Source organism: Lactuca serriola, chromosome 9 (assembly GCF_051521515.1).
Source record: "Lactuca serriola cultivar US96UC23 chromosome 9, Lser_US96UC23_V15, whole genome shotgun sequence".
NCBI classification, from domain to species: domain Eukaryota; kingdom Viridiplantae; phylum Streptophyta; class Magnoliopsida; order Asterales; family Asteraceae; genus Lactuca; species Lactuca serriola.
This window is the reverse complement of record NC_136416.1, coordinates 77,819,423-77,835,067: the sequence shown is the minus strand read 5'-3', so window position 1 is coordinate 77,835,067 and position 15,645 is coordinate 77,819,423. Positions and strand designations below refer to the sequence as shown.

The window sequence follows — 15,645 nt, the reverse complement described above, 5'->3', positions numbered from 1 at the left end:
GGTCCCAGTCGTTCTTCAGAAAAGCAGTTTCGTAGAAGCGGGAGGTTGTTAGAACCACAGTGATAGGATAACTAGTGGAAACTAGTTCCAGAGAAAGATTTCGTTCAGAAGTCGTGGGAGAGATTGAGTGAGGAGTCCTTGGACTCCACAGTTGAGTTGGAACTCGGTGTTGCAGATAACCGACGAATGATTAGAGACCAGGAAGGTCTCGAGATACTTTGGGAAACAACCATATAGCAGTTCAGTGTTTCAGTCAGTTCAGTGTTTTAGGCAGTTTGGTGCTACCAACAATAGTGACGGGCACCGAGAGTAGCTGGAGTGATGGTCATTGTGAAGGGTACGTTCCTCACAGTGACAAAGAAAATGGATAGCTATAGAGGGCAGCCTTGTGGAGGCCAGAAACGCACGAGGAAAAGGAAGTAAACCCCAAGAATGTTTAGCCTAGGTACTCGGGGAGTACCGGAAGGATTGCCAGATGTGCAGGGGGTGTTCCCAAGCAAGGTGTTGGAGGCAGATTGCAGGTCAGTTAGCCATAGTGACTTTGAGGACGAAGTTTAGTTGAAGTGGGGGAGAGTTGTAACACCCGAAATCAGAAAGGCCAAGAAAGGAAATGTGACATACCAAGTCAGAATCAAGAGTTCAGGGGGTAAAGTGTAAATAAAGAAGGGGACTCGACGAGTAGGTATTCTGACTCGCCGAGTCGGAGCGGGATTTTGGTCGCGAGTTAAGTGACCAACTCGCCGAGTCAGTAGCTGGACTCGACGAGTTGGTGCTAAAGAGAGAAAAACCCTAATCCTGGGGTTGTGCCTTATATAAAGAATGTTATGTTCCTCCTTCAGCCTCTTTACCTTCCCTTTCCAGAAACCCCAAAATTCGTGTGAGGCTTCATTGTTGAGGAGATTGGGGGCTTAGAAGAGGAAATTAGTGGAAGGAGCTTGAGAAATTGGAAGTTAGCATCAAGGGCTTGTATAGATTTGTGATCTACATAAGTTTTGGGCACATATCTGAGGTAAGGAGCCTTATCTTAAGCTATTTCCTTTTCTTTTATCCTTGGTGGTTGTTTTGGGAGTCCCTTAGCTTGTTTTGAGACCTATCTCGGATTTAGGAGTTAGATCTGGGGTTGCTGCTCTAAATCTAGACTCATGATGGCTTAGAATGTCATAAAGCTTCAGTTCTTGGGTTGTTGGTAAATCCCCTTTCTCTAAAACCCAAGCCCTAGTGTGTTTTGGGCTTATATCTCCTTGGTATCACGTAAATTTTGCAACTTTACGTGAGGGATAACTTGTAGAAGTGTAGATCTATGGATTGGAGCCCCTGCATGGCTTGAAAAGCCTCTGAATGGATTGAGAACTGAAGATAATCGGTGAGTCACATGAGTTTACTCGACGAGTTGTATGAATATGTACATGAACTCGGCGAGTTGGAAGAACAACTCGGCGAGTCTGTTGAAGATTGCCTTGGACTCGGCGAGTCTGGTCATGGAACCCTAACCTTTTCTGGTTAAGTCGTGAATCGGTGAGTCGAGGGACGACTCGGTGAGTTGAGCAGGATGGGACTCAAAGATTCTTGGACTCGACGAGTCAGCGGGTTGACTCGGCGAGTAGAGTCAGTCAGGAAGTTTGATTTTGACTAAGGACTTTGACTTTGACCAAGAGTTGACCAGTCGACTTCTAGGGGTATTTTGGTAATTATTTGTATTTATTGAGTTCAGTTATTTGGTGTTGACCAATGGAGGAGTTCGTGTCAGTGGTTGGAGCAGCGTGATCTTATTTCTTCAGCCGACAGTTGCAGGTGAGTCTTCTCACCATACCAATGGATCCAAGGCACCAAGGTCGGCCCATCTTATGTTGTGTGATATGATAGTTAGCTTTATGCTAGGTGGTGTGCTAGTAATTATGTGATATGCTAGTTGTCTTTGTGATACTTGCATGGAAGACCATGTGGGGTAGCCCATGGCACAATGGTATAAGACCTTGGGGGTAGCCACGACATCCTTACAGGTTTATGTACGTGTTATGTGTAGATATTTATGTGATGAATGATATGCTATTTGGTTATATATGGTATTTGCAGGGAAGACCCTGGGGGAAGCCCGTGGCATTGGATGTAAGACCATGTGGGGTAGCCATGGTAGTCCTAGGTAAAGACCATGTGGGGGAGCCTATGGCAGTCCTAGGTAAACACCATGTGGGGTAGCCCATGGCACTATTACAGGTTTTATGTATGCAGGGCTTATGTGATATATGGTAGCTTTTATAGCTAACAGTATATATGATATGTGTGTAGCTTTTATAGCTAACAGTATATATGATATGTGTGTAGCTTTTATAGCTAACAGGATATGTGATATGTGGTTTGTGTGAAAGGTATGCTCTGGGAAACTCACTAAGCTTCGTGCTTACAGGTTTGTTAATGGTTTCAGGTACCATCGTTTTGGAAAGGAAGAGCTCGGGTTGTTCGCAGTGCACACACCTATGATTTCCGCAATGAATGATTTTGGGATAAACTCTGGTAAATGATTTGATTGACTATGATTTGATTGTTTGAATTAAATGGTATCAATGTTTTAGTATATTAAAAATGAAATTTTTACCCCTGATTTTTGGGATGTTACACAGTATCCTTGAAGATTATGGGCCAATAAAACCCCGCATCAAACACGTTCTTAGTTGTGTATTGTACCCCATGGTGTCCTCCTGCCGGCCCATTGTGGCATTTCTCTAGAATGTCACGGATTTCCTTACCAAATACACATCTTCTAATAATACCACCCGCACAACTCCTAAAAAGATAAGGCTCATCCCAGAAATAAAATTTAATTTCTGAAAAGAGCTTATTTTTCTACTGGTGAGTGAGCCCTTTTGGAAGAAAGTTGGCAGCCAAGAAGTTTGCAATGTCTGCATACCATGGTTCTTCCCCTATGATCAACATCAAGTACTCTTCTGGGAAGCTATCACCAATATCCTTGTTGTCCATCTCGTCCCTTTTTGGATTTTCCAATCTTGATAGATGATCGGCCGCTACAACCATCCCTTTCTTGTCCTTGATCTCGATGTCAAATTCTTGAAGTTTAAGCACCCATCGGATCAATCTAGGCTTCGCATCCTGCTTGGCAAACTAATACTTGATTGTAGAATGGTTAGTAAAAATAGTGGTTTTAGACAAAATAAGGTAAGGATGAAATTTATCAAAGGCATAGACTATGACTAACAATTCCTTTTCAGTTGTGGTGTAGTTTTCTTTGGCCGGATTTAAGGTACTGCTTGCATAGTAAATGGGTTGAAAGTGTTTGTCAACCCTTTGACCAAGTATAACTCCTAAGGAAAATTAGCTCTCATTGAACATTATTTTGAAGGGTAAGTTGCAATTCGGGGCGACAATGATCGGGCCATTAGTTAATTTTTCTTTAAAAAATTCAAACACAGCTAAACATTCTTTAGAAAAATTAAAAGGTGCATATTTCAAAAGTAATTGCGTTAATGGTCTAGTTATTTTTGAAAAATCTTTTATAAAATGGCGGTAAAAACCCACATGACCTAAGAAACTCCTAACACCCTTCACATTGGTTGGTGGGGGCAATTTAGCAATAGTTTCAACTTTCGCCCGATCCACCTCAATCCCTGCTTTGGATACTTTATGGCCTAAAACAATGCCTTCTTTCACCATAAAATGACACTTTTCCCAATTCAAAACTAAATTGGTCTTTGCACACCTAGCAAGCATCAAATCAAGGTTTGCAAGACAATCATTAAAAGAATAGCCAAAAATAGAGAAATCATCCATAAATTCTGCCACCGTGTCGTGGAATATCTCCATCATGTATCGTTGAAAGGTCGCTGACGCGTTGCATAACCCAAAAGGCATGCGTGATAGGAAAATGTTCCACTTTGACAAGTAAAATTCATCTTCTCTTGATCAATTGAGTTAATAGCGATATGAAAATAACCTTAAAATCAATCTAAGAAACAATAATAGCAATGGCCAAATAATCACACAAGCATTTGATGAATAAAAGGAAGAGGGAAGTGGTCTTTGCAAGTGGCATCGTTTAGCTTTCGGTAATCAATGCACACCTATCAACGGGTTACCGTTTGTGCAGGTATTAGCTTATTCTTATCGTTCGTTACGAACTTCATCCCTCCTTTATTTGTCACTACTTGAATAGGACTAACCCATGGACTATCGGAAATCGAATATATGATCCCAACATCTAAGAGCTTGACAACCTCTTTCTTGGCCACTTCTTGCATGTTTGGGTTCAACTGCCTTTGATGTTGAACTACTGGATTTGCACCTTCTACCAGGTTGATTTTGTGAGATCAATAGAAGGGCTTATTCCCTTATATTGGTAATTTTGCACACAATGGCATTTTTTATTTTCTTCATAACTTGAACTAACTCTTCTTTTTCAGATTTAGTGAGGTCAAAATCTATAATCACAGGTTTTTGATTACCCTCTTCCAAAAATGCATACTCTAAATGTAACAACAAAGTTTTCAGCTCTAAATTAGAGTTTTGAATGCTAAACACGTCGAGTCCAGAAGCAGAACTCGTCGAGTTGTGCCCATTTTTCCTATCTAATCGCGTTTTTTCACCCCAACTCGTCGAGTTAGTCTCTTCAACTCGTCTATTGACCTTTCAGAGCTTCTTATCAATTCATCGTATTCACTTTCTTCGAGTAATCTTTCTATCTCCTTTAGGTCTCTTTCAGCATCAAAGTCATTTTCAAAGGTCGCGGGTGATTCGCTTGACTTTTCCTTTTTCCATTCTTCCATTAATTCTTCCAAAATGTCTACTGGGAATGTCGTGTCTTCACTATACTTAGAATGCTTCATGGATCGATCCACTCCAAAAGTAACTGACCCTTCTCCCACTCGAAAGGTAAGTTTGGATTCTCTTATATCCACTATGACACTTGCGGTGTTTTGGAAAGGTCTTCCAAGAATGATCGGCACTTGATGGTCTTCTTCCATATCTAGCACTATGAAATCCATGGGAAATACGAACTTGTCAACTTTCACCAATAGGTCCTCACATATCCCCCTTGGAAATGTCCCTGTCTTGTTTGCTAGATGAATTGCCATCTGAATCGGTCTCGGCTCCGGAAGGTCTAACTTCTTAAAGAAGGAATATGGCATAAGGTCCACACTTTCCCCCGAATCAGCCAATGAATAGCTAGTACCTAAGTTCCCAAATTGGCATGGCAAAGTCAAACTACCTGGGTCACCCATCTTCATTATAAATTTGTTCAACATTGCGGCTAAACAATTCTTATGAAGAACCACCTCAGATACTTCCTCCATCTTCTTCCTGTTTGTTACTAATTCCTCTAAGAGCTTGGCATACTTAGGGATTTGTGCAACCGCCTCGATGAAAGGAATGTTAATTTGGAGGGCTTTAATGTGCTCTAGGAACTTTTGATAGTTTTCATTCTGCTTTTCTTGTCTAGCTCATCCTGGGAATGGCAATGGAGGTTGATATGGTTTTATAGGAGGGTCATTTTCTAATCAAACTGAGAACTCGTCGAGTTCTTCTATGCAACTCGACGAGTTGCATCAACTTCTTGCGATTTCGGGGTTTCTTTCTCTTCTTCTTGCACCTCTTTAGGATCTTCGTTTGGAATTTTGGTCAGAGGAGTAATTATATTTCCACTCCTAGTAGTCACGATGTTGATTTGTGCACCTTTCAGATTTTTCTCGGTATTACTTGGAAGTCCACCCTGTGATCATTCATCGATTTGTTGTGCAAGTTGACCCAACTGTTTTTCAATGTTGAGGATAGAGGCTTGCTGATTTCTTATTAATGCTTGTTGCTCTTTCATCAGTGCTGGTTGTTCTCGTATTGTAGCATCGGTTTCGTTGTGTCTTTTCTCGGATGCGCCTACAAATCTTGTGAGCATATCTTCAAAGTCCATTTTCTTTTCTTGCACCGGCTCCACCATCTGATAGAAACCTCTTGTTTTCATCCTATATTTATCCTCCTTTGCCTTCTTGTACTCATCATATGGTAGCCAATCCTTTTTCGGTTTTCGCCAATCCTCATCATATTTATCGCCACACGAATAACACACTTGCACTTTCCGGTTCCCATGCTCGTCAAGGTCACAATCTTTAGTAAGGTGAGGCCCGCTACAATTTTCACATCCTAATCAGATGGCATGGATGGATTGATCAATCTTTGTCATTCTTCGGTCCATACACTCCAATTTAGCAATCACTGCTGCCATATTATCAGAAACTGAGTTCACCGCCTTCGAGTTGAGTCATTCCTTGGATTATGATATTCTCAATAGTGCTTAGAGAATTCTTCAATTAGCTCATTTGTAACGGTAGGTTCTTTCTTCGTGAGTGGTCCTTGGGAATCAAGGAGTTGTCTAGTTATCACGTTCACTCCATCATAGAAAATGGAGACTTCTTGCTGAATGTTTAGATCATTGTGGGGGCAGTTCCTCAACAAGCCTTTGCATCTTTCCCATTCCTCATAGAGTGACTCACCTACTTGTTGCTCGAATTTTGAAATGGCTTTCTTCAACTTGGCTATTTTCATGGGAGGGAAAAATTGATTAATGAACTATTCACACATTTTAGCCCATGTGGTGATGGATCCTGGAAGGAGTGATTTTAACCAATCTTTCGTGACTCCCTTAAATTTGACCGGTAGCATATGAAGCAAAACAGTCTCGCGAGGCACATTAGGGATATAGAAGTAGTCGGCTATGTCATTGACCTCGTTGATATGCTTGTACGCGTCTTCGTGATCTTTCCCGTAGAATGGGATGTCCTTGAGTTGGGTCAGTATATGACCTTTCAACTCAAAGTTAGCAGTTGCCGGAATTGCGGGTTACACGAGTCCCAGCCCGGTATTGTCACACATCCTTCTCTTGTATTCGCACATGGGTATGTCTGCGAAGTCACCCATTGTAGCACCTGGTTCTTGGTATGTATCTTTTTATTTAAGTGTTTGCATTTTTAGCCTTGGACTCGGCGAGTTGAAGGACCAACTCGCCGAGTAGAAGCGGGACGGGGTGCGGGATTTTAGTGATGGACTCGTCGAGTCGGGTCCCGAACTCGACGAAGAGGCTCTGACTGGACAAAAACCCTAATCTGAGGGTTTGCACCCTATTTAATCATCTCATTCAGCCACCACTCGTACCTAATGCTCCCAGAAACCCTCTATAGTAAACCCTAAGTGTTTTTGGTGCAAGATCTAAGGCTTTTGAGTGATTTTTTGTGGGTTTTGACCTCAAGGAAAAAGGAAGAGCATAGAAGGATCAAGAGGAAACTGAAGGATTCGAGTTTGATTCATCAATTGCAGTCCTTGAAAGGTATAAAGTCTGTACATTGCTTTCTTGTTTGTTAGATCCCTTTTTGGGGAAGATTTAGGGCTTTTTAAGCCATATGAGGTAGCCAACCATGATTGCAAACATGGTTGGGGGTCAAGACTTTGGATCTAAGTCTTGGAAGGAGTCACAAGGCAGATTTGGATTGCTTTTGCACCCAAGGAAGGCCCCATGCAACTTAAGAGCCATCTTAGAGCCTTTTAGGCTCAAAAGTCTCATGCATGCACATAAAGTTCGAAACTTTACGTGCTAGATCGAGCTTAGGGGCTTGGATCTATATTTTGGTCAAAGGTTGTACATCAGAAATCGAGGATCTAGGGCATGGACGTTATCGACTCGGCTAGTCCGTTCTTGGGACTCGACGAGTCTAAGGCATAGAGTCCCTTATCAGTTGAGGGTCAAAAGAACTCAGTTGGGTGTTAGAAGGGTTGTAGAAGGTCCGAAGGAGTGATCCAACCTGTTGGACTTAGCCTTAGACCTGCAGTTCATGGGACTCGACAAGTGCTAGAAAAGACTCGGCGAGTCCAAGGCAATTTCCTTATGGATGAGGATGAACTCGACGAGTTGTTCATACAACTCGGCGAGTCAAGGTCAGAACTTGTTCATCAGATGAAGGTGAACTCTATGAGTTGTTCATACAACTCGGTGATTCGGATGAAGGTTCATTCGATGTTCATATCGAAAGGGAACTCGTCGAGTCCTTGCCAAACTCGACGAGTCGAGTCTTGGATAAGCACGAGTAAAAGGTAGGGACTCGACGAGTTGACGGCTCAACACGGCGAGTCGGGTCAACTGGCAGTCAACTTTGTCTTGGACTTGGTTGGGGGTAAAATAGTCATTTTACCCCAAGAGTAGATATCAGTAGCGGTGGGCCTTCGGCCACAATGTCAGCCCACCAGTAGGAGTTGTATGTTAGATGATTTTCTTCGTGATATCATCTAGGTTTGCTACTACCTGATATGTTATATGCTGGCATGATATGTTATATGTAATAGTAGTAGAGTTCGGTTGTTAGGACCGAAGGGTAGGTCAGACACCCCAGATATGTCTGACAGTATGTGATGATATGTTTATATGCTGGCACGATACGTTATATGTGATAGTGGTAGTAGGAGGGGAATAGTCCCCAAGTTTGGTTGTTAGGACCGAAGGGTAGTTCGGACACCCCAAATATGTCTGATAGTATGTTTATGTTATGATATATGTGATAGTAGCAGTAGGGGGTGGAATAGTCCCCGAGGGTCGGTTGTTATGACTGACGGGTAGGTCAACAACCCATAATGGCTTGACACGGGTAGGACGGCACACCAGAATGGCCGCATTGGTAGGTCGACACCCCAGAATGGCCGTACGGGTAGGTCGATGCCCTAGAATGGCCGTACCGGGTAGGTCGGGCACCCCAGAATTGTCTAGCAGTACGTATGCTATGTGATTGTTTGGTATGTGGTACGATGAGGGAACTCACTAAGCTTCGTGCTTACAATTTACAATTTTGGTTTCAGGTACCTCTTCAGCGAAGGGGAAGGAGTTGGCGCGGTAGCGGCAAATCATACACATACTCATTGTTTTCAGCACTATGGATGTTCGGGGATTGTACTCTGACATGTTATTATTTTGTGACTTGGGTTTTCAGACATGATACATTGTTTTATGAGATGATGTGATTCCACAGTATTTTCTTAAGAATGTTTTTATGAGTCTGTTAATTAAAAAGAAATTTTTGGACTTAAAAATTGGGTCGTTACAAGTTGGTATCATAGCCCTGATATGAGGGATTCGGACACACCTTGGGGGTGTCTGGACTCAAATCGATGGATTAAAAGATTTCTACAAAAAAATGGTTTCTTAAAAAGCTAAGATAAAAGAGTTTTGGGAAAGAACAAAGTGTGTGATGTGCGCAATCGGCCGAGCTCAAGTAAGTATTCCCCAAAGTACCCATACAAGTTTATATTATGTTTATCAGTTTCAATAGAACATCATGCTAGAATAGGACTAAGGATCTAGGAATGATGCCTTATGTGCCTGCTTTATGTGCTCCGACTTATGAGAATTGTATGCTAGTATTGAGTAGACAGTAATAGGATGACCTGTTTAGGTTATGCCTGGTAGTATGAGCTCAGCAGTGTATGCTGGTACAGTTTCTCGTTAGGAGAAGAGAGTTGTTTGAGTAGTTTCCTGTGTCCAAATGTTGCTTGCTCTGTGCTTGTAGGACTCTGAATGATGGGAGTTAGCCATTAGGTGAGTACATCGCGTCACATGTGATTAGGATTGAATAATCTCAGAGTGTTGGATTTAGCCATATTGTGCAGCTCTCGTTTGAGTCTAACTGTTGTAGGGACGAGTCTTTACTTGAAGCATCATCCGAGCCTTGTTACATGTGATGGTATTCAGGTGATGGATAATTGGCATCATAAGGAGGCCTTCAGCAGCTGAGGACTGGTTTGGGTGGAGTCAGATATTTTCCCTAGGTTAAGCCTAGGATGAGAGTAGCAGAGATCAACAGTGATAAAAGGGACTTGGTGGAGTCAAGGCAGTCCTCGAGGAAAGTATGGATAGATGTGGAAGGTAGTATGGGCTCGTACTACTGAAAGCAGAGGATCCGTACTCGAGTTGAGGAAGGCTGAGGAAAGACCAAGGAACTTGTGATGGGTGTGATACCTATAGATGTACTAGTATCACTGACGGTTGTCATGATGTATTGAAGAATGATGGTACTACGTCCGAGGCCAGCAGTGGGCAGCTTAGGAGATGGATCGGGTTCGGGTTCAGGCTCCGAGCTAGTGGATGAGTGGTTACGCGATTTCATCGCGTATAAGATCACTAGAGGCATCCTTGATGCGACCCCGGTCATCTTTGGGTCGATCAATGAAGGGATTGTCGAGTTGATGGAGGATCGCCTCAGGGCATTCAGGAGTGACATGGCGACCAGCCAGTCAGGATCCCGCACACTGTCCTTTAAGGACTTCAGGGGCAGTGGCATGTCGGAATTCCATGGGGTGAAGGACCCCATTGCTGCCAGACGATGGATTGTGGACATTGAGTCTGCACAGCTAACCAACTTCTGCCTTGAGGGGTCGAAGGTGAGATATGCAACAGGTTGTTTGAGAGACAGAGCTAAAGATTGGTGAGAGTCTTTTGGTGACTCATTGGGAGCCTCGGTTGTTGAGGCTATGACCTGGTCAGACTTTTTGACCAGATTCATGGCGGAGTTTGCGCCAGCTGTAGAGCTTCACCAGCTGGCCAGGGAGTTTTTGGACATGAGACAGACTACGGAGACTGTGGCGGAGATCACCGCCAAGTTCCGGGAAAGGGCATTGTTGGTGCCCCAGTATACGGGAGATGAGGATATGAGGAGGACCCGCTATCATGACATGCTGTGAGCCGACATTCGGGAGCATGTTAGTTTTTCAGCTTGCCCTACCATGGATCCCATGATTGATAGGGCAAGGGAGAGGGAGATCGATCTGGAGCATGTTCGGAAGAGGAAGGTAGAGGAGGAGCAGACGACTGGGGCTTCAGGGAAGAAGCCCAAGGGATCAGATGGTAGCCTGAAAGGCTAGTCAGGACTAGGCCGCTGCAGGAAATGCGGCAGGTCACTTGAGGGGGCGTGTAGATTGGGATCGCCGGGCTGCTACAAGTGCGGCAAGATGGGGCACTTCAGCAGGGATTGTACTGCCCCTGCACCAGTTATTCAGACGTCTGAGTTGATGTGTTTCCACTACAACCAAAGGGGCCACATGAAGGCCAACTGTGCCCAATTGACAGCAGCAGCAGCGCCAGTGAAGGCGCCAACTCCAGCGACCCTGCGGATTATTAATGGCTGGAAGACCAAGGCTGAGGCTCCAGTGGTGAGGAGCCAGGCCTTCCAGTTGACTACCGAGGTGGCACGCGCTGCACCCGATGTGGTGATGGGTATGACTTCTTGTTTATGCTTTTATGATATGCTGCTGTAATTTTGATATGTTATGCATGTGCTCTGTTTAGGATCGCTCCATGTGAACGGTATCCCAGTTCAGGTATTGTTTTATTCGGGTGCTACCCAATCATTTGTCTCTCTTGCGCTTAGCAAGAAGTTTCCTGAGTCTTCGGGCATGTTGGATTGCCCTTTAGAGGTCGAGATTGCAGATGACAGGTCGGTGCAAGCATCAGAGGTCTTTCGAGATTGTGTTTTGAGATTGTTCGAGGAGCGATACTTGGTAGACTTGGTTCCCATACCCATGCGGGGGAACAAGGTTACTATCGGCATGGATTGGATGAGCTGCAATGGGGCGGTGATAGATTGCGCACAACAGTTGGTGCGAGTCAGGACCCCAGGAGGGGGAGAGTTAGTGATTCAAGGCAATAGGCCACAACGAGGGCCAGCCTTATGTTCGACAGCAAGGGCAAGGCGTTACCTTCAGCAGGGTTATGCAGGATATGTTGCTTATGTCATGGACACCCAGGAGGCGGGAAAGGCGACAGAGGGAGATGTGCCCGTGGTGCAACATTTTGTAGACGTATTCCCCGATGAGTTGCCTGGGATACCTCCAGAGCGATAGGTGGAGTTCAGGATCGACCTAGTCCCTGGTGCGGCTCCGATAGCCAAGGCACCGTATCAGCTGGCTCCTCCTGAGATGCAGGAGTTGTCTACACAGCTATAGGAGATGTTAGACAAGGGATTCATTAGACCGAGTAGTTCTCCCTAGGGAGCCCCGATTCTGTTTGTGAAGAAGAAGGACGGGTCGCATCGGATGTCTATAGATTATTAGGAGCTGAATAAGGTAAAAATGAAGAATCGTTACCCACTCCTGAGGATTGATGACCTCTTTGACCAGCTACAGGGAGCATCTTGGTTCACCAAGATTGATCTGCATTCAGGGTATCATCAGATGAGGGTCAGAAAGGGGGACGTACAGAAGACAACATTCCGGATGCGCTATGGCCACTATGAGTTCGTGGTGATGCCTTTCAGGCTCACCAATGCTCCTGCCACGTTCATGGATCTCATGAACCGCGTGTGCAGACCGATGTTGGATCGGTCCGTGACAGTTTTCATCAATGATATATTGGTTTACTCCAAGACGTAGGAGGAGCACGAGGAGCATCTGCGAGAGGTTCTAGAGACTTTGAGAAGGGAGAACTTGTATGCTAAGTTCTCCAAGTGTTAGTTCTGGTTGCGCGAGGTGCAGTTTCTCGGACACCTTGTCAACCAGAACGGGATATCGGTGGACCCGGCCAAAGTGGAGGCCGTGATGAGATGGGAGGTTCCGAGATCTCCATCCAAGATTCGGAGTTTCCTAGGATTAGCCAGCTACTATCGGAGATTCATCAAGGATTTCTCAAAGATAGTCGTACCCCTAACCAAGCTAACGAGGAAGGTCGTGGTCTTTCATTGGGGGCCTGAGCAGCAGGCCACATTCGAGACATTGAGACAAAGATTGTGCGAGGCACCGATCTTAGCCCTGCCGGAGGGCATGGAGGATTTTTTTTGTATACTCCAAATCGTCCATCTCAGATTTGGGCGTGGTATTGATGCAGAGGGGACATGTTATTGCTTACGCTTCAAGGCAGCTGAAGCCTCATGAGGCGAACTACCCGACGCATGATTTGGATACGGGGGCTGTTGTGTTCGCCCTCAAGATTTGGCGTCACTACCTTTATGAGGTCCGTTATAGCATCTACACGGACCACAAGAGTTTGAGGTACCTCATGGATCAGCCAAATCTAAACATGAGGCCGGTGGTTGGACGTGGTGAAGGATTACGATTTCGAGATCTTTTACCACCCGGGGAAGGCCAATGTGGTGGCCGACGCACTTAGCCGCAAGGCATCGCTGATCAGAGATATCTGTCTGAGGATGACAGTGGTGACTCCGTTGTTGGAGCGGATTCGGGAGGCCCAACAGGAGGCCATGAAGGAGGAATATCGGAAGAGAGGGCGGATTGTGGGGCAGGTTTCCTCCTTTGACTATGACAATTGAGGATTACTGACACTACACCGTAGGGTGTGGGTGTCATACCACAGGGGTGTGCGCCAGCTTATGATGGAGGAGGTGCACAAATCTCGATTCTCCATTCATCTAGGGGCAACGAAGATGTATAGGGATCTTCTTCTGGTCTATTGGTGGCCCTGCATGAAGCGGGATGTGGCATGGTACGTGGAGCAGTGCTTGACCTTCAGGAAGGTCAAGGCCGAGCATCATAGACCTCACGGAAAGATGCAGCCGTTAGACATCCCACTGTGTAAATGGGAAGACATTACGATGGATTTTATCACAAAGCTTCCCCGGACCGCATGGGGAGTGGATTCGATTTGGGGCATCGTCGATCGACTGACCAAGAGCGCCCATTTTATTTCGATTCAGGAGAGTATTTCGGCCGAAAGGTTAGCCGATATCTATATCAGGGAGGTAGTGGCGCGACACGGGGTGCTAGTATCGGTGAATCAGACAGGGATGTGCGGTTCACTTCCAGGTTTTGGAAGAAGTTTCATGACGAGTTGGGTACTCGTCTGCATTTTAGCATCGCCTTTCACCCACAGACGAATGGTCAGAGCGAGTGGACCATCCAAACTCTGGAGGATATGCTATGAGCGTGCGTGTTAGACTTTGGGGTTAGTTGGGATACCTACCTTCCATTGGCAGAGTTCTCCTATAACAACAGTTATCACGCGAGCATTGACCACTCTCCCTTCGAGATGTTGTATGGGAGGAGGTGCAGGACCCTGATATGCTGAGGTGAGGTTGGACAGAGGGTAATGGGGAGCACCGAAGTAGTGCTCAAGACGACAGAGAGGATTCAACAGGTTCGGAGCAAGCTTCTAGCTGCTCAGAGTCGGTAGAAAAGTTATACTGATAAGCGCTGATCAGACCTGGAGTTCCAGGTCAGGGATATGGTTCTCCTTAAGGTGTCGCCATGGAAGGACGTCATCCGATTTAGGAAGCAGGGCAAGTTGGGCCCCAGGTACATTGGACTATTCAGGTTCCTAGCCCGGGTGGGCTAGGTGGCGCACAGGTTGGATTTGCCAGCCGCGCTCAGCCAGATCCACAACACTTTCCACGTCTCCCAGCTGTGAAAGTGCCTGGTCGACGACTCAGCAGTGTTACCTTTGGAGGACATTCAGGTTGATGGTAGCTTGAATTACATTGAGCGGCCGATAGCGATCCTTGACTGGAAGTCGAAGGATCTGAGGAACAAGAGGGTTGAGCTAGTGAAGGTGCAATGGAAACATCAGAAGGGTTCGGAATGGACTTGGGAGCCGGTGGAGGAGATGATGGAGCATTACCCAAAGCTGTTCCAGGAGCGAGTAGCAGACTTCGAGGACGAAGTCTAAAATAAGTGGGGGGGGGGGACTTGTAGCACCTGGTTCTTGGTATGTATCTTTTTATTTAAGTATTTGCATTTTTGGCCTTGGACTCGGCGAGTTGAAGGACCAACTCGCTGAGTAGAAGCGGGATGGGGAGCGGGATTTTAGTGATGGAGTCGTCGAGTCGAGTCCCGAACTCGACGAGTAGGCTCTGACTGGACAAAAACCCTAATATGAGGGTTTGCACCCTATTTAATCATCTCATTCAGCAACCACTCGTCCCTAATGCTCCCAGAACCCCTCTATAGTAAACCCTAAGTGTTTTTGGTGCAAGATCTAAGGCTTTTGAGTGAGTTTTTGTGGGTTTTGACCTTAAGGAAGAAGGAAGAGCATAGAATGATCAAGAGGAGACTGAAGGATTCGAGTTTGATTCATCATTTGCAGTCCTTGAAAGGTATAAAGTCTGTACCTTGCTTGCTTGTTTGTTAGATCCCTTTTTGGGGAAGATTTAGGGCTTTTTAAGCCATATAAGGGAGACAACCATGATTGCAAACATGGTTGGGGGTCAAGACTTCGGATCTAAGTCTTGGAAGGAGTCACAAGGCAAATTTGGGTTGCTTTTGCACTCAAGGAAGGCCCTATGCAACTTAAGAGCCATCTTAGAGCCTTTTAGGCTCAAAAGTCCCATGCATGCACGTAAAGTTAGAAACCTTACGTGCTAGATCGAGCTTAAGGGCTTGGATCTATCTTTTGGTCAAAGGTTGTACATCAGAAATCAAGGATTTAGGGCATGGACGTTATTGACTCAGCGAGTCCGTTCTTGGGACTCGGCGAGTCCAAGGCATAGAGTCCCTATCTGTTGAGTGTCAAAAGAACTCAGTTGGTTGTTAGAAGGGTTGTAGACAGTCCGAAGGAGTGACCCAACGTGTTGGACTTAGCCTTAGACCTGGAGTTCATGGGACTCGACGAGTGATAGAATAGGCTCCGCGAGTCCAAGGCAATCTCCTTATGGATGAAGATGA

General features: G+C 45.3%; 1 protein-coding gene across 1 annotated transcript; it reads right to left on the bottom strand.

The window, feature by feature from the left end:
• Nucleotides 1-4,577: 4,577 nt before the first annotated feature.
• On the bottom strand, nucleotides 4,578-5,303 carry LOC145075861 (uncharacterized). The gene has a single exon (XM_079021951.1). The coding sequence runs from the start codon at nucleotides 5,301-5,303 to the stop codon at nucleotides 4,578-4,580; it is 726 nt and encodes a 241-aa protein (XP_078878077.1).
• Between the last annotated feature and the right edge of the window lie 10,342 nt (nucleotides 5,304-15,645).